At 42.1% G+C, this 22,851-nt stretch overlaps 1 protein-coding gene and 1 long non-coding RNA gene across 2 annotated transcripts; both read left to right on the forward strand.

The window, feature by feature from the left end:
- The first annotated feature begins 5,825 nt into the window (after window positions 1-5,825).
- On the forward strand, window positions 5,826-7,042 carry LOC131699003 (uncharacterized). The gene is made up of 2 exons (XR_009307984.1): window positions 5,826-6,042; window positions 6,189-7,042. It is a non-coding gene; the product is annotated as an uncharacterized LOC131699003 (long non-coding RNA).
- A 1,632-nt stretch (window positions 7,043-8,674) lies between these two features.
- On the forward strand, window positions 8,675-22,680 carry LOC117428172 (E3 ubiquitin-protein ligase CHFR-like). Its single transcript, XM_058994136.1, has 17 exons — window positions 8,675-9,448; window positions 11,796-11,895; window positions 12,993-13,102; window positions 13,348-13,407; window positions 13,515-13,700; window positions 14,189-14,377; window positions 15,007-15,151; window positions 15,610-15,764; window positions 16,087-16,249; window positions 16,483-16,625; window positions 17,003-17,119; window positions 17,337-17,420; window positions 17,647-17,717; window positions 18,025-18,112; window positions 18,600-18,707; window positions 19,041-19,113; window positions 19,985-22,680. Exons 1-17 carry the CDS (start codon window positions 9,337-9,339, stop codon window positions 20,025-20,027), a joined length of 1,947 nt encoding a protein of 648 aa, XP_058850119.1. The 5' UTR covers window positions 8,675-9,336; the 3' UTR covers window positions 20,028-22,680.
- The last annotated feature ends 171 nt before the right edge of the window (window positions 22,681-22,851 follow it).

Raw genomic sequence — 22,851 nt, forward strand, 5'->3', positions numbered from 1 at the left:
AAATACAATTCAGTGTACAAATACACTGCTCCAAGCAAAAGGGATATGCAGAGGTGTGTGTACCCCAAAAATCATGTGTGCTATATTTAATAAATGCCTAACACCTTATATTCACTTCAATGCACAGAGTATCAGGTGAGATGGTAAAATGTAAATATCCAACGTTAGTGTTTGCTGGAAAACAGCAACTTATTGTCCAGCCTCTGCACTTAAATACAGCCCTGGCCCTTGATTCTGCGGACTGGAAAGAAGTGTGTCAGGCAGAGCCTGTATGCACATGCTTGTTATACACAGCTCTCAATAGCCCTGAATCCGTTGAAGGAGTGTACTTTCAGACTTGTGTTTAAGCTTATTATCTTCTGTGTTTCTGGCACCCTTTTCAGAGCCAGTATGCCAAGCAGACTCCCTTTCTGTTGTCGGGGTGATGTAACCTGGTTAACAAAGGCTTCAGCTGAGTCCTACTCCATTTCAGAATGTCTTTAAGGCCATTGTTAAGCGTCTGTCTATAAGGTAATACCGTCAACTTCGACTGGCTTTTGTTTTGTCAATTTAGCAAGCTTGTCTTCTTGGAATTGGTCCTAGACTATCACAGCTTTTAACAGACTGTGATTATTAGCGCTGTGTGGTGCAGTACATTTCCTGAGACAAGTCCTTTGTTGCGCTGTCCTTAACATACAGGCCTGGGCTTTGATCCATGTTGCTTTTTTGAACAAAGATACCATTTCTCTTTTAATTATTTTTTTATTTTTTTTGAGCCAATGAATTCCAACATTTTCTGCAACAAAGATAGCGTATAGTTTTAACAGTGACAAAAATGTGGAAAACATTGACTGGGCCCCTTTGCCATGTACTTGCTGGATTACTCCTAAGCGCTGGATCAGCACTTAAGCAAACATTAGTGCAGGTTTGGCGCATGACACAGTAGGGAGCACCACTAAAGAGCTCTAACAGGATCCTCCTTGTCAGCTTGAAAAATGAGGATGAGTATGACACAAAGAGCCTGATCTTGTAAGACAGGAAGAATCTGCAGAAAGTTTCACACCAAAACGAGACTTCAGGAAAAGGAGGTATTGCTGTTTAAACCCTGAACACAACAGGACACCTGCTGGGCCCTGTGAACATTCTTCATTCCAGGTTTTAAGAGGATGTGAATGATTTCTGAAAACCCCAAACCCCTCTGAAGAAACAGCCGAGAAAGGCTTGTTCATCCCAAGAGCTTTTAAAAAGCAAGTCTTGAAATATTTCCAGTGTTGTGTCAAGTTTTGTGAACATGGTCCATTGTTTCCTCATCACTACTAAAATGCGATGGGTCAGATTTTCCATTGTGCAGATTGTCCAAGTCATGCACTGTCTATGGAGTGGGTGGTTGTCTAAAGTGGAAGAATATAAGGCTGTTGGTGTGCTTGAACCCGAGGAGTATAATGTGTCGCATACACAATGGTTGTGTGCCCTTACAGTACAGTATTTAGTTAAATAAACAGGGCTGTAGTAAGTGTTGTAACTGGAGGGTTTCAAACACATACTGTGAAGAATGACAATGTCATGGCTTGCTGCTTGATTCCATCATTTTTCTTTTTTTTCTTTCCAGAGCTCTGGAAACATTTGAAATGGCTATTTTCTCGGTCCTGGGGCCTCTCTTTAGCAAACGAGTTCCCTTTTGGAATGGTTTTGGAATGGGATTTTGGAATGGGGTTTTGGAATGGGGATTTGGAACGGGTCTGTTAAGATACATGTCCTGTATCTCCTGTGCTGTTGGTGCTGGATTTGAACCCAGGCTGTAAACATGCCTGTCTTCTGCTTCCCCTTCTCCAGTACAGCTGCTGCTACCCATCAAGTGGCTCATTTAAAACTACTGTATGCTCAGAAACTCAATCTACAATTAAAGGTGCAGAGGTTATATTTGTAACACTGTTGCTGGGACTAGCGTGTCCGTGGTTCAGTAGCTGACACCTCTGTTCTCTATTCAGAGGGAACCAGGCAATGGATGAACTGCTAATACTATCTAACATATTCACACCTTCGGCTGAACAGAAGAAAGTGTTTTCAATGCTGAAGTATGATGAAGCTGCTTTGAGAGTGAATATAAATCATCTGCCTGATCTTTCACGTGTAAAAACAAAAGGCATTAAACTGAAAAAAAACACATCACCCGCCAAAATAATCTTCCACCTTTCATTCAGTGCTCGTTTTTCAGAGTTCAGTGAAACCGCGCGCTCGCACGCTGACAACGTTATGTAGACAAGCCATAAAATGTAATAACGTTTATGCAGCTTGTTATGGCTGGCTGAGACCCCACTTACAGGAGCTGGTTTCTGGAGAGTTGCCATTGCCAGGCTTTTTTTGTGTGGGTGAGATGAGGGGGGCTGGGGGGCTGTTCAAAGCATACCATGGATGCCTCGTACAGCTTAGCTCATCCATCATGCACAGTTAGCTGTTAAGACATTAATCAGCGTGCCGCAGTATTACAAGAGAACGAGTGAACGTGTGCCAGCTGGGAACTACGAAGCTTGTAGGCATGAAGGTTTATTAAATATAAAATAGACTGCAAGCTGATTTCCTCTGACTCCTGATGGCTAGCGGACTATCACTTGATCTTGCTCATCTAATTGAAGTTATTCAACGGCACTTGTTTGGCTTGGCAATGTGGGAGTGGGAGGGGCTATTAAAGAGTGTGCACACTAGACAATACTGATCCAGTGCAGTTACTGTACCTGCACACTAGACAATACTGATCCAGTGCAGTTACTGTACCTGCACACTAGACAATACTGATCCAGTGCAGTTACTGTACCTGCACACTAGACAATACTGATCCAGTGCAGTTACTGTACCTGCACACTAGACAATACTGATCCAGTGCAGTTACTGTACCTGCACACTAGACAATACTGATCCAGTGCAGTTACTGTACCTGCACACTAGACAATACTGATCCAGTGCAGTTACTGTACCTGCTCACTAGACAATACTGATCCAGTGCAATACTGTACCTGCACACTAGACAATACTGATCCAGTGCAGTTACTGTACCTGCACACTAGACAATACTGATCCAGTGCAGTTACTGTACCTGCACACTAGACAATACTGATCCAGTGCAGTTACTGTACCTGCACATTAGACAATACTGATCCAGTGTAGTTACTGTACCTGCTCACTAGACAATACTGATCCAGTGCAGTTACTGTACCTGCTCACTAGACAATACTGATCCAGTGCAATACTGTACCTGCACACTAGACAATACTGATCCAGTGCAATTCTGCACCTTTCACACTATGTGCTGTGTACTGTATGGGTAATCTCAAGTTTACAACTTTTAAAATAAATTACGCAAGGCACAGACAAAATCAGCAACAAATGTGCAATAACATTTTTTTTCTGTATTTCCAACCCATTCCACTCATCCGTAATAGCAATGTAAAGGGTTAACACAAAGAGGTAAGGTGGCAGGAGTCCAATTATCGCCAATTCTGCAGCCAGAAAAGCAAACGACTGATTGACCTAGACAGCTCAGGGCTCCTTTCCAGGCACCTGGGGATTGAAACTGTGAGTCTCTTGGATTTTGATTCAATACACCAGAGAGGACTGAGTCAGCTCCTATGGCTCTGCACTATTAACCCACTAAAGACTAAAGACAAACGCTCTTGTAAAGAAAGTCTTCAAATAAAGTGTGAGGCGCTGCTTCATGAACATGTCCCTTTGACGATAATGGTCTTTTCTGCAGGTTTATCCTCCTCCTGTTTGCATGTAGATTATGGTAATGCTCAGAACAAGCTCCTATTTGTATTAATCTGCTTGTCTCTGGATTTTTCACTGAAACAGCCAGGGCTATGAGCAGGTGTGCACTTTAAAAGGGTCTGAAATGAAATTGTCGCGGTTGTCATTCAATTATGGTGCGGGTTTTGCCTTTCTGTGCGGCACAAGGTGAAGAAACGATAGCAGCTGTGCATAAGCACGATTCCACATGAAGAGTGATTACCGCCACCTCTGGAGAGTTCATGAGACAGGGCTGGTGATTTGGTTCTGCTCTTAGTGTTCATGATCTCTTTGTGTGCGTGTGTGCGGCTTTCCTGATGCAATCATTGCTTTTAGTCTTCTTTTCAGCCTTGGGGAGTGGTGCTATTTTAGAATGAGCACGGATAGTTTGTTGGCTAAGCAGTGCAAATAGGACTGGCACGTACGCAACACTTTGGCAGCAACGTTCTTGTCTTGTAAAACCTGCCTCATAAAAATGAAAGCATATACAGCATCAGCTTTGTGGCTTGTTAAAAAAACTCAACTCCAAGACTTCTGAAAATCTCCATTTTGACTTGAGTAGAAGTGTACTCCGGCCGTGCTTTAGAGAGTTTACCTTGCAGTCCACCCTCAGGTTGGACAGGCTCTGTGGAAGACTCCAAGGCAGCAGCTAATCTTCTGTTTGTTCTGGAGTTACCAGCACAGGATAGCAACCCTTAGCACTCCCTGTTCATTTATGTGTAGGCCTGGGAGCCGCTGCTCCCCCTGCAACAGGACTCCCAGAGTTTAATCAACCCAGCACTTTGAAAGCAGCGAGGGAGCCAAATGCTTTCCTTGTCAGTTTTGGATTCCTGTAGACATGGAGCCCCATGCAGGCTATCATTCTTCACTCGGTTTCATTGAATCTACAAGCAACAGAGACACTAGCCAGGACTGCTGCACCTGCCAGGGGCTTCATTTTAGTGGTGTCGTCAGGATATTTCAGGGAGGAGGATGTCAACAGCATGTATAAGACACCCTGCCAGACTGCCAGTCAGTAAGGGGAAAATGGTTTTGGTGGCTTAGGCTGTCCAGAGGGGAATAGAGTTTTATGGTCCTCAGACCAGTTTTAAATTACAGTGTACCAACAGCTAAAGTGAAGGAAATAAATCAATTTAACGACAAAGGCAGAGTATTGGGAAAATGTCATCCACATCAGTGGCTTTGAAGAGATATAACTGTAGATGTTAGTGCGGTGTGAATGCAGCGGGCACAGCAGCCCCCTTGTTATAGACATGCGCACTGATCGCCCAGGGATATGTCTCTAGCTCCGGTTGTATGTACTAGAAGGACTGGGCATGCTGCACTGCGCCTGAATGTATCGCTAGGATGTTCCTAATACTGGAAGCACATGATCTCCATCCGGGTTGGACAATATCGTGTACCCCACTGCTTTGAGAGATCAGGCCAACCCATTCACGTGTTCCCTTTAATTTCTTCATTAAGTGCCTTTCATGGACTTGCATCCTCATCCCCTGGTTATCTTCACTGCACAGCCTTTGCTCTGGCCTCTCCCGGGGGCAAGCTATTTAACACATGAAAACAACAAGCCCTCCTCCGAGCATTTCCTCGGTCAACTCGCTCTGCGCAGCTGGGAACGGCGCTTATCTTTCAGCGCCTCGTTTATGAAGGTGGAGAGCAGATGCTCAGAATCTCCAAGCTAATGCTTTACTATTGGATAGCAAAGCGATGAAAGAGATTACTGAAAGAAAAAAAACATGAGGTTTAAGTCTTGTCTTTTTCTGGAGACAAATGGTGGTGGAAACAAAGGCCCGCCCGCAGGAAAATTGATTTCTTACAGAGACTTGTGGCAGATGAACACAGCCTTGCAGCGCACCTGATTAGAGTTCCTCTCTTTCGATGAGCAATAAATTAAAATGCCAATTAAAAAAAAAAATTATAATTTATTAGATCCCTGTAGTTATCATCTAAAAACTGTGCAAATGAGCTTCCCTAAGGAGAGGGGAGAGGGAATACTGAGCAACGAAAGTGAAGCATCAATTCAAAACGGATTACCAGGCAAGCTCTATTAGCCTGGCAGGTAAGACCGTTGAAGCAGACGAATGAGGTGCCTGGGATAATTACCAGTCACCTGGGAGACTTTCTAGATAATACTCCTCCTTCGACCTGATCTTTTCTGTCAGGAAGTCTTTTGTTCGCAACCAAATTGGCTCCATCCGTTTGAACTCCGATTCCGAAAGTAATTACAGTGCACCTCCGAGAATATAATGAAATGGAACAAATGATACGCTTTGTGTTACTACAGTACGTGTGTAATTTTAATTCCTGTAAACTTTTCATCCAGTTAATTGGTTAATACGGGAATTTTCATAACGACGCGTGGCTTGAATCGTCAACACCTTTTAAAATATAAACTGCTCTTCGTTTTTTCTTTTGTGTTGAATTTTCAGAGGGGGTTCCGATGGTGGGGAGCGCGTCGGGGGACTTGTGCGTCCTGATCTGCGATGCTCCTTGATGAACAAGCAAATTCAGAAAGAACCAAGCGAGGACGGCGTGTTAACGAGAGTGTGTTTTATATGTGAAGAACGCCCAAAACAAACAAGCCTAAAACATTGCATTACCCTTAAACCGAGCCCCGTCCGCATTGCTGTTCCGTGCTGCCACAAACACAGCCCGGCAATGATTTCTCAAAGGACACGTGCTCCCCCTTGTGGACAGTGCCGGGAAGTACAGGACATCGCCTCCTCGGGCTATTTCTGTGCTGTTATAGATAAGTTAACCTTGTGATGAAATGCTAATGTATAATGAATGTGGTGTTAATTAGACATTGCCATTCACAGTTAAACTACGAGTAGAACCAGCAGCAATTAACCAAGCTTGAGAGATAATTTAAGAAAGCGGAAAGAACCCTTATCTGAGCGCTGAGGGTGTCCCGGTGGCAGCATTAGTATTCAATCCACGCTTGTATTTTGTAATTGTATTTACGTATGCGACGTGGTTTGCTTATTCAGATATGTGTCATGTGTTGAACGCGGGCCGGCTTTCTGTTCAGGAACAGGACATAACTGCAGAGGTCGTTTGCTGGTAATTACGTCACAGTTACGGGTGGTTTCACTGACCCAGATTGGCTCTAATCTTGGTTTACCTTACCTAAATTAACATTGGATAGTCCAGGACTGGTACTAATGATGGTCTGTGAAACCAGCCATTTCAGTTTTATTTTCCCTTCACGTGAAATGATGCTAATGGTCTTATAGGATGATGACGTCAGACCCAATGCCTTAGTCAATGTCTCCCGTGTTTTCCTTTTAAATAAATGTAGAGATGATTCTCAGCATCTCCCAGATGTTTAGTAAGCCTGTGCCTGCGTGGGGCTCGGTTGTGCCTGTGTTCCTACCTCGCTTGGTGGAGGCTGTGCTGTATATTCCTCCCAGTCGCTCTGGGGGTGCTCTCTGTGCACAGTGCGGTGCAGCTGCTTGTTCTGCAGTTGTATTAGCGCGTCAGGGTCACTGCCTGAGCTTTCGTTCCACAGTAGAGCTGACCTCCTCACTGCTGGGCTCTGCCACACACCACGCAGCTTTCCTTATGAATTATGGGTAACTCTGGTCTATATATATATATATATATATATATATATATATATATATAAAACTCATAGCGCTTCTTTAATAGAAATTCAAAACTGCTCCTTAATGCAAGGCTAATCTCTGCAATCACCATTGTTTACTTAGCAGTACATTATTAATGATTAAAGTAGGGACTGATGAGAGCAGGAGCCCTTTAACGTTGATGGATTCATTTGTCATTGCTAACTGTCTGCCTAAAGAAAAATAACCCATTTTCTCAACGCCAGGGAGGCTCACTGACGGAAGAGACATGCCATTCAGATAAACAATGGACCTCGGTGATTTGTAAACACCTGCTATATGTAACACACACTTTTGTACCAATCTGGTGTGTTTCTCACGTGACAGACAGGTGAAATCAGGCGCTTACTGTAGCTTGTTATATCCAATCAGAAAGTTTAAGACAAAACGTAACAGTTCCACATCTTCGCCACACGGGGGCAGCATCTGTAGAGAACTGCAGTTCCACAACTCTAAAGCCCTTCTTTCAGGCCGGTTTTTGTTGATTATTTCGAAACATCCTGTTTTAAAATGTTTCCAATAGTAAAATAATACTTCACAAAGGAACGTGAAAATAGAATATTTTTAAAATACTAATACGGAAATATGTATTACGACATTTGTATTAATCATAAAATAGGATTTTGAAACAGGCGCTCACACAGGAGAGCCATAGAGTCTATGCAAATTAGTATTGGGTTACTCAGTTTTGATTCGCTAATTGTGCAGGCCAATCAGGAGGCGGTAATAACTATAGCGGGTTTTATCCAATCAGTGATTGCTGATGATTAAGCATGTTATTATTTTAGTATATCGCATTGATATAGCAGTTCTTCTTGATCGCCACCGGGTGGCAGCATTGTGTCTTTACACTATTCATGCACTTATCAGTATAACTCTTATTAATGGGGAAGCGGTTTTTAAGATACAACCTTGTATTTATTTTTTTAATAGTTTCTAGGGTTTCAGTATTTCAGAGTATATCACCCTCCCGTTTGAAGGGCCCGGTTTTTTGTACCTCACACGTGGAAACCCTAATTGTGGTGATCAGTCTGCTCTTAGACACCACCAGTCTGCACATCTTCCACACACTAAATCCATTTGTGTCCTGACGAGTTTAGGCTTGAAAGAAGATGTTTTCCCCGTTTCTCTGGTTCTATCTGTAAACAGTGGAAACAGATTCAATACAAAATTGAGTTCTTATAATCATCTGTCTATGGTCGCCTTTCCTTGTCACATGACCAATGCCCTCCCTAAAACATGGCTTCCCCCAGATCAACTTCATTCCACCCCCCTGCACAGACTCCACCCCTCTTCCCTGATCAGCTGATTGGTGTAAATACCTTTGGTTGCCAGGAAGTGCGGCTAACTGCTCAATTAAAGAAAGGAGTTTAACGAAACAAAACGCAGACAGATGAACAGAAATCACGGATGCGAATCTGTAACATCAGCGTTTAGTTTGGCTCGCTCTATAGCAGCCGTAGAGAAGTGAAAAGTGTGTCATATTATTGGCTATTTTGGACTGATGTCGCTAACATTAAATTGAGCAAAGGGGCCCGAGACGTGACTTGAAATTTAAAAATATATATATTTATATATATATACAGAAACTAAATGGAAACGTGTTAATTACACGCGTGAACCGCTGCAAATAACACTACATTCATTCTCAGGCAGGCTGGAATCCGTGTGTCTGAACTGCAGCTCAAATCAATGTGATGCTGGCAGGGCGAGTGGAAGAAGTATCGCATCATTACGACGAGGTTCAGACTTGTTTGAATATATTATAAATTAGAAAGACCTTTTAGGAGCCCGATCAGCGTACAGGTGTTAGTTTGTAACTCGTATTGTTTGTTTCAATACATAAGGTGCCGAGTCTGTAGCTCTGTGGTGGAAAAGAACACGATATTGTTTATTAAGGACCGTACTCTATAGATGTGTGTTGGGTCAATTGTGAAAGCGTCTGATTAAAATGCAAAACCAGGAGAGCAGTCTGGCGTGGGGGAAGCTGACCCGGGTCGGCTCTGAGACACGATCTGAAATACTGCTCGTCAGCAAGGAATGCACCATCGGGAGAAAAAAGGGTAAGCGAATCTTTTCAGAGTTTCTTTGTGTGTGTGTGTGTGTGTAGCAGTGTGGATTGTGTGTGTGTGTGTAGCAGTGTGGATTGTGTGTGTGTGTGTGTGTGTAGCAGTGTGGTGTGTGTGTGTGTGTAGCAGTGTGGATTGTGTGTGTGTGTGTGTGTGTAGCAGTGTGGATTGTGTGTGTGTGTGTGTGTGTGTGTGTGTGTGTGTGTGTGCTATTACTTTATTTCTTTCGTTATTTGTTGTGCAGTATAACTCCACGTTAGAGAGTCGTGGTGAAGCTGGCTCTTGTTTTTCATTTGAGTTTCACACAGACCTGTTGGATCGGTAACCTGCTGTAGTTTGTTTCTAACATCTAATGCAGGACCCTGTTTCATTGGATCTTTTAAGATATCATGTATCCTCCTACTTGCAGAACCACGTACAGCTCTGGCCAAAAGTTTAGCATCGCCCCTAAAGAATAAACTCATTCTGCTTTATACAGTCGAATGAACCCTGCTGAATAATGTTACCTTAACATATTGAATTACATACCGCTTTGTAGTTTTCCAGATACTGAACGAAAAAATTGAATGTGACATTTCAAAATCTAACATGAAATACTTTACTACTATTATGTATTAAAAATGTAGTTGTAAACAAAAAGATATACAATTGAGATTTTATTTAACACCATGTAATCAAAGATCTCAAAATGAAATCTATATATTATTATTATTATTATTATTATTATTATTATTATTTAATTCTCAATCCTAAAAGATGTGAAGCTTTTGGCCAGAGCTGTATATTCGTTTTTTATTTGGAGTGATGTAATACCAAGACGATTTGAAGAAACGGGAGCAAACTGCTGTCAGTATCTGTCTGGTTTTTTGGGTGGATGTAGTAAGATGACTTTGTTTTAGCCTCTGCATGAGAGGTGTGTGTGTTATAACATTTGCATTGTCATTAGTCCCTATTCTAGTGCAGATTTGTATAGTAGGTGCTCCCTGCGCTCCATCTCATAACTTCCATTAAGCTCCAGGCTCTCCTCCTCTCCTTCTCCCTGGGGGAATGAGCCACGCTGCTATCTGGGGTGTAGCTCATTTCTAGTTTGGGCACAAGATTAGGTCAAACCTTCATCTGAAGCTTATTTCTTGGGAATAGAACCATGCTGCAAGTCTCATTAGCGAGTTGTAGTGCAGGTTTGATAAACTCAGATGTGCTCTTTAGCTAACTGCTTACTGCAACGGTGTTTTATCATGGCCACCCTTAATCATTTTTACCTATGATGAGACAGAGAAGTTTAGGGGCTGAGTAAAAAGAAATTTGAATGTGTTTATACCATGCACTTGTCTCAAGGGATGCTTGAAGGGAAAAAATTGCTTTTCATTTGCCGTTTTGTTATTTCAGACTCCAGTTCAGCCCTTGTTAAGGATTAATGAGGATTCGCTATACTACACGGGTGCACTGCATTATAAAGCAGCACAGTACCAGGTTTGAAAGCATTGCAGCCTAACCCACACAGACATGTTCTAACTGGGAATCCGAATGGTAGTGACATTGCAGTGGCTGTTGCTTCATTGTTTTCTGTAGTCTTTTTATTTGGTCTGATACGTTTGTAATTGGATTTCGATCAAGGAATATAAGACTAGGTGAATCAAGCTGGTGTAGATCTAGAATAATTTAGAGGATACCTAAACAAAGCATGGGCTTTGAAAACCTGTGATTACATTGCAGAAGCAGAGATTGGGATTTCATTCTGGGAGTTTTAAAAGACAAGAATGGAACATCATTTATATTTAAGTGATGAACGATGACAAAACATGGTGGATTTATATCTCTAGGACAACTGCTGCTTTTGAGGCGTTTCATGTATATTATGTGGGTAGGAAAGTTCAAAACCAAAATGCACACATACTGTCAGCTAGGTAGTATGTAATTGTGGTTGCCCTTGCTGAAGGATAATGTAATGAGGCAGCACAGCATGTCTAACAGAGTTATTTCAAATCACTGCTAACACCCTCTAATGTAAGTTTAATTGAACAGCGTGTTCGATTGGATGCAGCTGTTTCATCCCCAGCACGTGCCGATGTCTTCTGATAAACTCTCATTACAAAGCCTTCTGATTCAGCGCTGGGAGTTTGAGTTTCATTTTCAGCACTTGGGAACTGAATGGTTGTAGTCATGTGAAGTAGGTGGGCAGAAAGCGGCTGCATGTCCTTCACTGCCAGCGGGCGACTGAGTAGAAACCGGCATGTTGTTTTTAGTGGCAATGCATTTTCAACAGAACACAGCGCACTGATGAATAGGTAATCATACACCTTGGGGAATTGATTCATTTCTTTCTTTCTTTTTATTTTTACAGGCTGTGATCTTTCTTTTCCTGCAAACAAAATGGTCTCAAGTGATCACTGTAAAATTGTTCAAGATGAAAACTCAGGGGAGGTGTGGCTGGAAGACATGAGGTACTGTATGCTTAAAGGAAAAAGCAGCTCTGTCAAGCCATCAGCTTATGTATCTAGGCTAAGACTTACGATTTATGCATTGACTGTCTGCATTTAAAATGTTATTTTAAATATATGTTTTTAAGTATAGTTTCTGTGGGAGGGATCTTTGTAGCCACAAAGATAGTTGTGCTGTTTCCGTATTATAATCTATCAATTGCCTGATTGTAAAATGTACTGTGGCAGCACACCAAAAATGAAGAAAGGGCTCTTGAGTGACAGGGACTGCCAGCAGCTTCTTGGACACACAATATGAAGCTGCGTTTTAGTGTTTATAGCACACTTACTGTACACATGAATCCCTGAAGAAATATGTCTGCACTGCATTCCAGTGGAAATGATTTGTATTGGCAACAAAACGCGTGTAGCTGATGTGGAGCCATGCCAGGCAGCCTAATTGTCAGTAAACTAACTTGCTTGTGGGTAATGAAGCTACTGGTACTTCATGCTAATGAAAGAGCCCAGTGTTTTCCAAACTGCTGAATGGCCAGGATAGGAGACTGCTTCAGGCTCCCTTTGTGTTCCTCTCCCAACGCATGGTGCTGATGATTCATTGTGTGCTGTTTTATTAAGCAGCCCTGAAAGGAGACAAAAGGGAAATCTGCAGAAGGCAGGGGATGTTTCCTGTGTGAAAATATGTGTAATTTATTATTCATTGCTAATTAACCCGGAGGAATAGAATTGGAATGGAGTGGAAACTTGACACTGAAGTGCTATCTAATTCTCTTGGATTATCAGCATTTCCCACTAATTTAACACATCAGGAGAACTCTAGTCTTGTTTTAATAGGTCCCCGGATGCATTCTGAATATTGTTTTAATGACACATTACAAGGATGAGTAATATTCATACCTGCAGAAGTACCACACAATAGTTTTTTAAAAGCAACAGTGACTCAGATGGGAGTGAAGCATTAAATGAGGTTTAAATTAGTGCACTGTGTTATTGGTGAGAGAGACGGATTTGTTAAAGAAAACGCATTCATTTGATTTTTTTTTTTTTTTTTACTACACAATAAAAGTGCAACAGTAAGTATTTCATTTTTTTTTTTTATTTAGCACTAATGGGACAGTGATTAATAAGTCAAAGGTGGTGAAGAAACAGACGTGTCAACTGCAGAATGGAGATGTCATCTATGTTGTCTACAGGAAAAATGAACCAGATCAAAGTAAGGAATCCTTTTATATAAGTATATAATCCTAATAATAGTGGGATTTGTTATCAATCTCTTCTCTTCACACCTTGTAAGACCTGGAGAAACGTATTATTATAATTTTATTTTTTTTTGTCTGATGTGCTGTAAATTGTTGTCTGGAATTGTTTAGACAGTAGATGTCTGCAGCAGATTGCATACTCTATTGCTGATAGCGTTGGTGTTTGTTTACATTCTCATCACTGGCTCTCTTTTTGCAGATGTTGCTTATATCTATCATTCTATAACTGCAGAACAGGCACATGTGCAAGAACTCAAAGGTAATGAATCACACTGTGCAGATCATGAATCTGTATTAATCTCTGTCTCGTGGTGTTTGCACATGTCCCCTGGATTTCATTGCTTTGCTGTCATGTTTGGAACGCAGGTGAGCCATGTAGTGAACCCTTGATAAGCTCAGGTATGGATCCCAGTGTGGAGAAAACACCAGGCATCGCTGCCCAGTCCCCCAAAGCCATTCAGCTGCCTTCCCATGAGGAGCCACAGCCATCCACTTCCACATCTGAGCTGTACAGCACCTCCAGCACCACTCACCCATCCCCTTCAACTTCAGGTAGGAGTTCATAGAACAGGGGCTTTGAATTTGCTTGGGAGCCTCTATAATACTACTGTCCTCTGTTATGTAGAAGGCACACTCTGATGTGTGCTATCTGAGGGTGATTTACCATATGGAAACGTGTGTTTGTAATGGGATCCATTATAGTGGTCACAGTGTAAGCAGGAGGCTCTTCTAAACAGATTCACATTTGAGTGTAAATTAACATAAGTTGAAATATGTTTCAATATTCACACTACGAAACGGGCAACCTAATGCAAACCATAGGAAAGCATATACATGCACACACTTATTGTTTAAATCAAGCTTAAATAAGAAAAACAGAATTTAAACAGAGACGCCGCGGATGTGGGAGTTGGGTGCTCAGAGAAGAATGAAGTCTGTGCAGCATTTCCATGTCAGCCCAGATGGTTCTCATCTTTTTGCAGTTGAGGTTTTGGAGAGCAAGGAAACAAAATTGAATTAATGATGTGTTTGAAATGTAGCCTCTGGAAAGCCCTTTGCTGCCGACCCATTCCCTTCTTCACAAGGACCTTGCTGCTCTTCAGACACTGTGGATTCCTCTGCAGAGCCTCCAGAGACTGAAGCAGCAGCAGCCGCAGCACAGCCTGACAGTGCTGCCATACAAGCAGTGGAGGAGGACCTGCAGCCAGACCGGAAGAGAAGAAAGACAGGCAAGTGCAGCACCCTGGAACACATTGTTATTATTATTATTATTAGTTTATTTAGCAGACGCCTTTATCCAAGGCGACTTACAGAGACTAGGGTGTGTGAACTATGCATCAGCTGCAGAGTCACTTACAATTACGTCTCACCCGAAAGATGGAGTACAAGGAGGTTAAGTGACTTGCTCAGGGTCACACAATGAGTCAGTGGCTGAGGTGGGATTTGAATCGGGGACCTCCTGGTTACAAGCCTGTTTCTTTAACCACTGGACCACACAGCCTCCTAATATAGTCACCTGCCTAGATCCAAGCAAAATACCCTGCCAAGTCAGCAGCGTGCAGACGATTCCAGATACTCTGAGACACTCCCAGAGGTACAGGAACTGGAGGTGTAAGACTTGACTAAATGAAATACCAAAATAACAGACGTTGTTGCTAGCACCTAGCTCCTGGGGGACAAAAGCAGCAAACACCACAGTCTAGTTAATAAAATGTGCTACAAAATGTGTTGATGGGAATGCAAAGCTGCGGATCTGATTGGACAGGGAGGAGTCGACTGCTCTTTCAGGTTTTCAGGTTTCTAAGTACAGTGTTAGTCTGTTTTTGAAGTGCTCTCCTTCTTTCCTGATTTGGGCCAGGATGCAGTGAAGCGGAAAGCTCTCAGAAGGTCACTCCTAAAGATGCTTTCATGGAAAAGGGGAAAGCAGGGGGACCAAAAACTGACAAAATGGAGGAGTCTCTCACCTGTATCATCTGCCAAGATCTGTTGCACGACTGTGTAAGGTAAGGGCAGTTACACGAGAGCTGGGTTTGGGATTCAGTTTAAGATCTTGCATAAAGTCAGGAACTGTTGTTAATAGAGGGTCTCGGTTTCAGCTGACTTTTTTATTTTTAAAAATCTATAACAAAATTTTAAAATAAATCCTTCTCAAGTAAAGTGGATCCTGTGCTAAGTATCAACATATTGTAATATTGCTGCTTTTAAAATGAATGTTATGTCAGCCCTTGGTGCCTGTATTTGGGTGGTCATTCCAGAGCACCCCTGGCTCTTGTGTGCTGGGCTGCTATGCTGAGTGATCAAGTCTTCAGTTTGACAGGTTGGAGACCTGCATTTCTTTGTGGAAAGCGATGTATATTTTTCAGTGGGCTGTGCTGCACTGCAGAGGTCCTGATAATCTACCCACAATGTTTAAGCTGTGTGTTTGTATTGGGTGGAACTGTGTGTGCTCTTGGGTTTGCAGTCTCCAGCCCTGCATGCACACGTTCTGCGCTGCCTGCTACTCCGACTGGATGGAGCGCTCCTCTTTCTGCCCCACCTGCCGCTGCCCTGTGGAGCGCATCCGCAAAAACCACATACTGAACAACCTGGTCGAGGCATACCTGCAGCAGCACCCAGGTACAGGAATCAGGAGGGCTCTTAACTGTGTGTGTGTGTGTGTGTGTGTGTATGTGTGTGTGTGTGTGTGTGTATGTATAAGGAAAACTGCTGAGTACCATAAGGTGCAAAAAGAAAAAGGTAATGTAGGTACACAAAAATGTGAAGAATTCCTATGTTTTATATTTTTTATTTATAAAAATGCCTTGAGAAAATATGCAAAGGGAGCGTATTTAGGAGTTCTTTGCAGGTGTTAATGCAATCTCTGATATCTGACCGCTTAGAATAGGGGAGGGCCAGGAGACTCTGGTTCACTGTTCAGAATCAATGTCATAAATTACAGAGAAGTGCCGAAGCGAGGAAGACCTGCAGAGCATGGACAAGCGGAATAGAATCACTCAGGACATGCTGCAGCCAAAGGTAGAGCGCTGGTTTTCAGATGAAGAGGGCAGTTCCGACTATCTGATGGAGCTTTCTGATGTAGACAGCGAGTCCTCCGATATCAGGTGAGCTTGTCAAGGGTGCTGTTTTCACTGAAGCGTTAAATGTGCCGTGCTAACAGAGATGGACATGATTGAGTGGCCAGTCTTATGTTTGGCAAAAAATTGTAGCTGGATCCATTTCAATAAAATAAACCCAAGTGAAATCAGCCATGGAGTGTAATAAGCTGCAGTGTAGTTCAGGGATTGCATTGTGGGTCTGCAGTGTGATCTAATGCATTCATATTCTTGTTCTTCAGTCAGCCCTTTGTGGTGTGCAGGCAGTGTCCTGGATCCAGGAAGGACCCCAGTCTCTGCTCAGCTGTCTCTGGACTGGAGGCTGAACAGGGAGAGTTTAAACAAGCAGGGGAAGCACCATCTACATCCACCGACACTCCCACAGGTACAGCACACTCCAGCATGGTTTCCTACCTCAACCCTTAAACACCTGACCGATTCACAGTGCTGGAGCACCGCTTTCATTTTTCCATTGCAAATCATTTCAGCAAGGTGGGACATATTTCCCAAGGTCTTTGCTCCAAGGTGCAGCTTCCACATTGTCTTGTTAAAGGAACATGTTTCAATAAGGTTTTAACAGTTACAAAAAGTGGTGCAATTTGTATGTGATGTCGGCAAACAAGTGCTGTCTGATAAGATTGCAGAACACAATTCAGATTAAATGCAATATAATACAAAAAGAGAGAAATCTGATCTTAAAATATGCATCTCTGATCAGATCATATAAATCACTTTTTTTTTTTCTCTCTGTCTCCATTGCAGTTGTGCAGGAATATACCTGTCCTCCTCACGGAAGCCATGTGATCTGCACTTGCTGCTTTCAGCCCATGCCTGACCGTAGAGCAGAGGTAGCGAGCCCGCAGCCTGCTCTTCAGCAATGTGAGTGCTTTGCCTGACATGGAAATCACACCGGCAAATACTGCTGAGCACATGCACTCCATGTGGCCTGCACACTGCTGGGAATAATGTGGTTTAAATGATGTACAGTACCTGTGTTTTTATTTAATTTCCTTGGTGTGTTAATGTGGTCTCGCTCTGTTTGCCTGTATGTGTGTGCGTGTGTTTCAAGGTCTTCTCGTGGTTTCTGTATCTGCAGGTACTGTGTGTCAGCGACCCTTCTGCCACGTGTACTGGGGGTGCACTCGGGTCGGGTGCCTTGGCTGTCTGGCTCGGTTCTGCGGTACGTCTCGCCCCAGTCTGCCTTCTCCTCTTTAATTAGGCGTTTGTTCCACCATTGTTTTCCGGGTCTTGTTTTGAGAGCACTGGCTGTTCTGTTTTGATTTGTGTTTTTATCTGTCCTGCCACTCGGGTTCATTGCACTATGTTCATTGTTATTGTAATGTAGAGAAGTGAAGTCTTGTGTAAAATGATTCTTTTTTTTTTTTTTGTTATCCTCTTCTTCGCAGACCTCAACCTCACTGATAAATGCTTAGATGGTGTTCTCAACAACAACAACTATGAGTCCGATATTCTTAAGGTATTGGGTTTATCTGTGTTTATTTTGTGTGATATTCTTTTAATGATTGGTACTGATTGATTAACCCAGTCTTTTACTACCCAAGTAAGTTACAGCGCTTAAATAACACAGTGCATATAAAATACTAAACCAAAAGACATTTCAATGGAAAGTAAACCAACAGACCCTGCTGATATGAATATATCAGTCTGAACACGATGTGTGTGTGTGTGAGAGAGAGAGTCAGTCTCTGTCGCATACTAAAGTCCAGCTTCATCTCCAGAAACTTCATCATGCTTTTACTGTCCTTCTCGCTCTGTCCTTGCAGAATTACCTGGTCTCCAGAGGTGTGACCTGGAAGGAGATGCTGAAGGAAAGCCTGGTGTCTCTTCAGCAAGGAGTGTTTTATTTGTCCGGTGAGAGATGAACTTCAGTCCACTGTGGAATCGATTTATTCAGGAGAGTCACGTAGATGTTGTTCTCCTGCACAATACAGCCCTGTAAAGAGTTTCCACCGGCCGAGAGAAAGATCTGCTGTCTGACCTTGAAGGTGTCGTTTCCTCTCTTACAAAACTAAAAGCACTCGCAGTTTATAAACCCTGTTGAGTTTCACAAACGGAATTTAACATAATAAAAAATGTAGAAGTGAGAGGAAGCCGTTCAGCCCATCTCCTCTCGTCCGGTTCTCAAAACCTTGTCAAGTTGGGTCTTAAAAGATCTCAGTGATTTGAACATCAGCAACATGACTAGGTAACCCGTTCCATCCCCTCACCACTCTCTGTGTGAAGAGTCATCTCCTATCCTTTTGCTTTATTTGAAGCTGCAGTAGATCTATCTGTCGTGAATTCTGCGTTTCTAACTGGTGTCTTTTTTTTATTTGGATTATTTCCTGTTGTTCTTTAGATTACCGCATCACAGGTAATGCTGTGCTGTGCTACTGCTGTGGACTGCGCAGTTTCAGAGAGTTAGCCTATCAGTACAGACAGAACATTCCTGCTGCAGAGCTGCCAGGTGAGCCGAGCAGAAACCTGTCCACACCTATTGATTCACCGACAAGCCTTTTAAGAGTTACATTTTAAAGAAAGCGCATGCTCTCGTAACGTTTTATAAATTATAACTTAAGAAAATCAGTCATTAATCCATCCTTTTCATTACAGGGAAGTGGATCTTTCACCCTTGCGTATAATCAATGTACCATTCACTGTGGGAGTAACTTCACCATGAATTCCCTGCATTTGTAATTTTATCAAATCATGAAATAGCAGTATAAAGAGAGTACCGCCTGCTGATACAAAAGACACAGAAAGCATGTTCCTGTAATTGAGCGGAATGTTTTTTTCACAGCTCCTGTAACTTCTCGGCCTGACTGTTACTGGGGACGAAACTGTCGCACTCAAGTTAAAGCACACCATGCCATGTAATTATAAGAGCTTCTGTTACCTTATCTACACACTGTAGTTTAATTGTGCATGAGTCTGTCTTTACCAGCACTATTTAAATGCACATTTAAACAACAAACTGCAAACGAAGCCAGTGAAATATGAATGATGTGTTGAATGGGAAAAAGAAGGAAGTGAAGCAGTAGTTCATGCTTTGTAACAGCAGGGGGGGCTAATGCCTTGTGTGTGTTCCACCTACATAGGCTGTGGAGTGCAATGTTTAAAAAGTCCTCATTGTACAGGTTAAATACATTCAGTCATTGAGAATAGTACAGGTTTCAGACATTTCTGTCTTATGGACACTCCATTCCTGATGTGTTCACAATGTGAGGTTCTTCTGCAGAAGGACTATAGATATCGATGTATCTCCAATTGAATGTGGTTGATATTGATCCTCAAAGGAATACTTGCTTTATATTGTAAAAGCTATTGTGGTAACTAAGTGCAGAAGAGCCTCACATTGTGAACACATCAGGAATGGAGGGTGTTCAGAGGACCCAAATGTCTAAAAGTTGTATTATTCTCAATGATTGACTGTGTTTGTATTATTCTCAATGATTGACTGTGTTTGTAGTATTCTCAGTGATTTGAATGTGTTTGTAGTATTCTCAGTGATTTGAATGTGTTTGTAGTATTCTCCATTTATTCTCTATGTATTTAACTTGTACAAAATCAGAAGACAACAAACAAAACAAGTCAGGAGAGCTGTGTTTAAATGTTTGAAATGGTGTGTTTGGACAGTTTTGGAAGTGTGGGGGTTTGTAACTTTGAGTTAGCACTGGACAGCACTAGCACACCCTTAAGATAAAGGAGTGCAATTTTAATGCAGAGTTGTTTTTTATTCTTTAGGAAATTCAACCACATCTGTGAGCAGACCCGCTTTAAGAACTGAAGATCCTTTGCAATGCTTTCACATGGAAAGGACTGTGGGAGTCCTTCCTGCAGGATGCGTGTTCACAGTTCACTGATGCCTAGTGTTTAAGAACAGTAACGAGTCACCACAAATACACAGCAAGCACCATGACTGGGTATGAAAGCAGCGTGCAATACACTGCTGAGCTCCCTTTGTAAACTCTGCTTTTCAGCCACAGCCTTAAAAACAAATGCAAAAAATAAATAAATACAAGTATAGACAGACACCTGTACATTTAAATGGAATAATCATAGAGAGTCAGCCTGGTGGATTTATTTGTTTAAACAAAAGATATTCGGGGAATATTCAAAATAGCTTGCCGATTTCATAGTAACATTTAATCCTGTTACAAGCCTTTGGTTGGTGTGTTATATTAATGTTAGGTCTATGAGTATTATATACTGTATAATGTTCTACAGTACTCTTAAGGATTCCTAAATGAACAGTATTTATGTGGGTGCTTCCTTGTGATATCTTTAACATTAGCTTTCTGGAGATGACCGTGGCAGCTGACCATGCTGTTACTGCTGTGTTGTACATTGTTATCACAATCGGATGTTTCTCATCATGATCCTTATGAATGTTTCCCTCATCGATCCGAATTCAAAGGGAATGGTGTTGATACTCCTGAGTCTGCTGCCTTGGTCTGTGCTAACACTGCTATTGCTGTTGTGGTTAGAGAGTCGAACACCAAGGGTTACTTCAGGGGAAACACACACAGCAGTAAGATGGGGAGCTGCTCACACGATGTCTGGATAATGTTTATTTCAAAATATTTATTTATATTGCTTGACGAAAGTTACGTGCATATAGATTACTATACCTACGAATGTTTTGTAGGTAGAAAGTGTTGTGTGCACTGCTTACCATCATTGAGAAAATAGAACGTGCACACTGTGTAATGGGCATGACTGACCTGCCTTGCGTACTTCCCTAGAAAACCGCCTGCATGCCAGAAAATGCACACATAAAAACAGAATAAACATTCCCCGCTGGTGACTTGCACAGCAAGATTCCAGGCATCGGCTTCTTTGGGATTTCCACAGCTGATCGATCCTTATACCAGAGTCTGCACAATTATATGTGGAGGACAACTGCAGCTCTCATGCAGAGGCGTTCAGTGGGGTTAGAGGTTGCATACAGTCCGAGTCAACACCAGAAAGAGAGGATGTTTGTACACAATCTGCCCATCAATCAAGCAGATTCAATGATTGTCCTGTAACAGGCTTTATGTACATTTGAATTGGCGACTCATCCCTTCAGCTTTCATTGTGACGGTGCATCCTTCCTCTCCCAATGCATTTTCCTGCCGATAGGACACAGTAGTAGACCACAGCTCTCTGTTCCAATGGCTGCTAATGAAAGAATCAGACCTCCTCAAAGGTGTTCTGCAGGTTCCAGCTCTGTACTGCTGTGTTTTGTGATGATGAGCTATTCCAAAAAAATGGAATAATAAATGGCCTTGCACAGTGTTTTTTTAATGCAAATTAATCACATTTTTATACAGCTGCCACTGCCCAGGTAAAAAATAAATAGGTATTTGACTTCTGGGCTCATTGAATTGCTAAAATGTGCATTTTATTAACTTCTGTCTCGTTTGGTCCTAACTGGATCATGTACTCAACAGAGGGACTGTCTGTCTGTTGGCTTCTAGTTGTGTATTTTAGTGTAATCTGGGGTGATGCTTGCTGGAAGAGATGCAGTCACTTTAACGAGAAAGCCTTATAAGCATTCTACTGTGTATTGTACAGTTTTAGAAGTTGCAGTGACAAAAACATTAGTTAGGACTAACTGGAAAACGACTAGGGTCTTTGGCAGTGTGCAGTTTGTTTTATTTACTAGTTGTGTAAAAGCTGAAGACCGGCACCTCTTTGTGTTGTTGTTTGCTGCTCTCTACGCTACAAAAGAACAGCAGGTTTACTTTACCTAGTATATCTAGAAAAGAGGATTTTTGCCATAGAAATGTTAGTTTGCTTTGTCTAAGATTGGTTTCTTATGTTAAGCATTGCAATGCAGTTACTAGGACATTCTAATTTCCTGATGAGTTTCTAACATATGAAAGTTTAACACTTGCCTATGAATTTACCTATGGTTAATGGGTCCAGACCCAGCATAAAAAAGGCAGGTTTGTTTGATAGAGTTCGTAGGTACGGTGCAGATTTTAAAAACACAAAACAGTTTGTTCTGGAGTCTTTCTGCTGCAGACAGATGGGAATCCCATCACAGTCCTGTTTCTTTTTAAATGTGTGATCAGGAATAGAAGTCCTGCCTGTGCCGGAGGGGCCCGTGTGTTCATGCAAGTTTTCTCATACAGGACTGGACCAGTCTGGTGTATAGTACTGCACTCTGCTCAACAGAATAACACAAAACCCTACCTCATCCAGGCTTGCAAGACAATTCCAAAATAAGTTTTTTGTTCAAATCAGCTTCCTGGCGTAATAGCAGTATGATAAGCACAGTTATTTTGAGAAAAGTAACGAGCAAATTGCTAGCAATGCTTCCTCTCCGTCTGTATTAGTGCAGTTCAGAAAATCACTTACTGGTGAATAGAGCAATGTACTGTACTGAAAAAAAAAAAAAAACCGCATTTGAAATACTTTTTGGGTTACACTAATAAAATGTTATCAACGTGTTTGTGTTTTCTGTTCTTGTGTGAAATAAATCCCGGGTGTGTTTCCATTGAGATTGACAGCAGAGCTTACAAAACTAAATGAGGATTGCATGTAATCCTGTTCAAACAGAATCTGACAACTCGAAAGAAATAACTGGATCACGTACACTCTGACCATCAAGCAGCACTAAA

Source organism: Acipenser ruthenus, chromosome 21, assembly GCF_902713425.1.
Source record: "Acipenser ruthenus chromosome 21, fAciRut3.2 maternal haplotype, whole genome shotgun sequence".
In the NCBI taxonomy this organism is placed as follows: Eukaryota; Metazoa; Chordata; class Actinopteri; order Acipenseriformes; family Acipenseridae; genus Acipenser; species Acipenser ruthenus.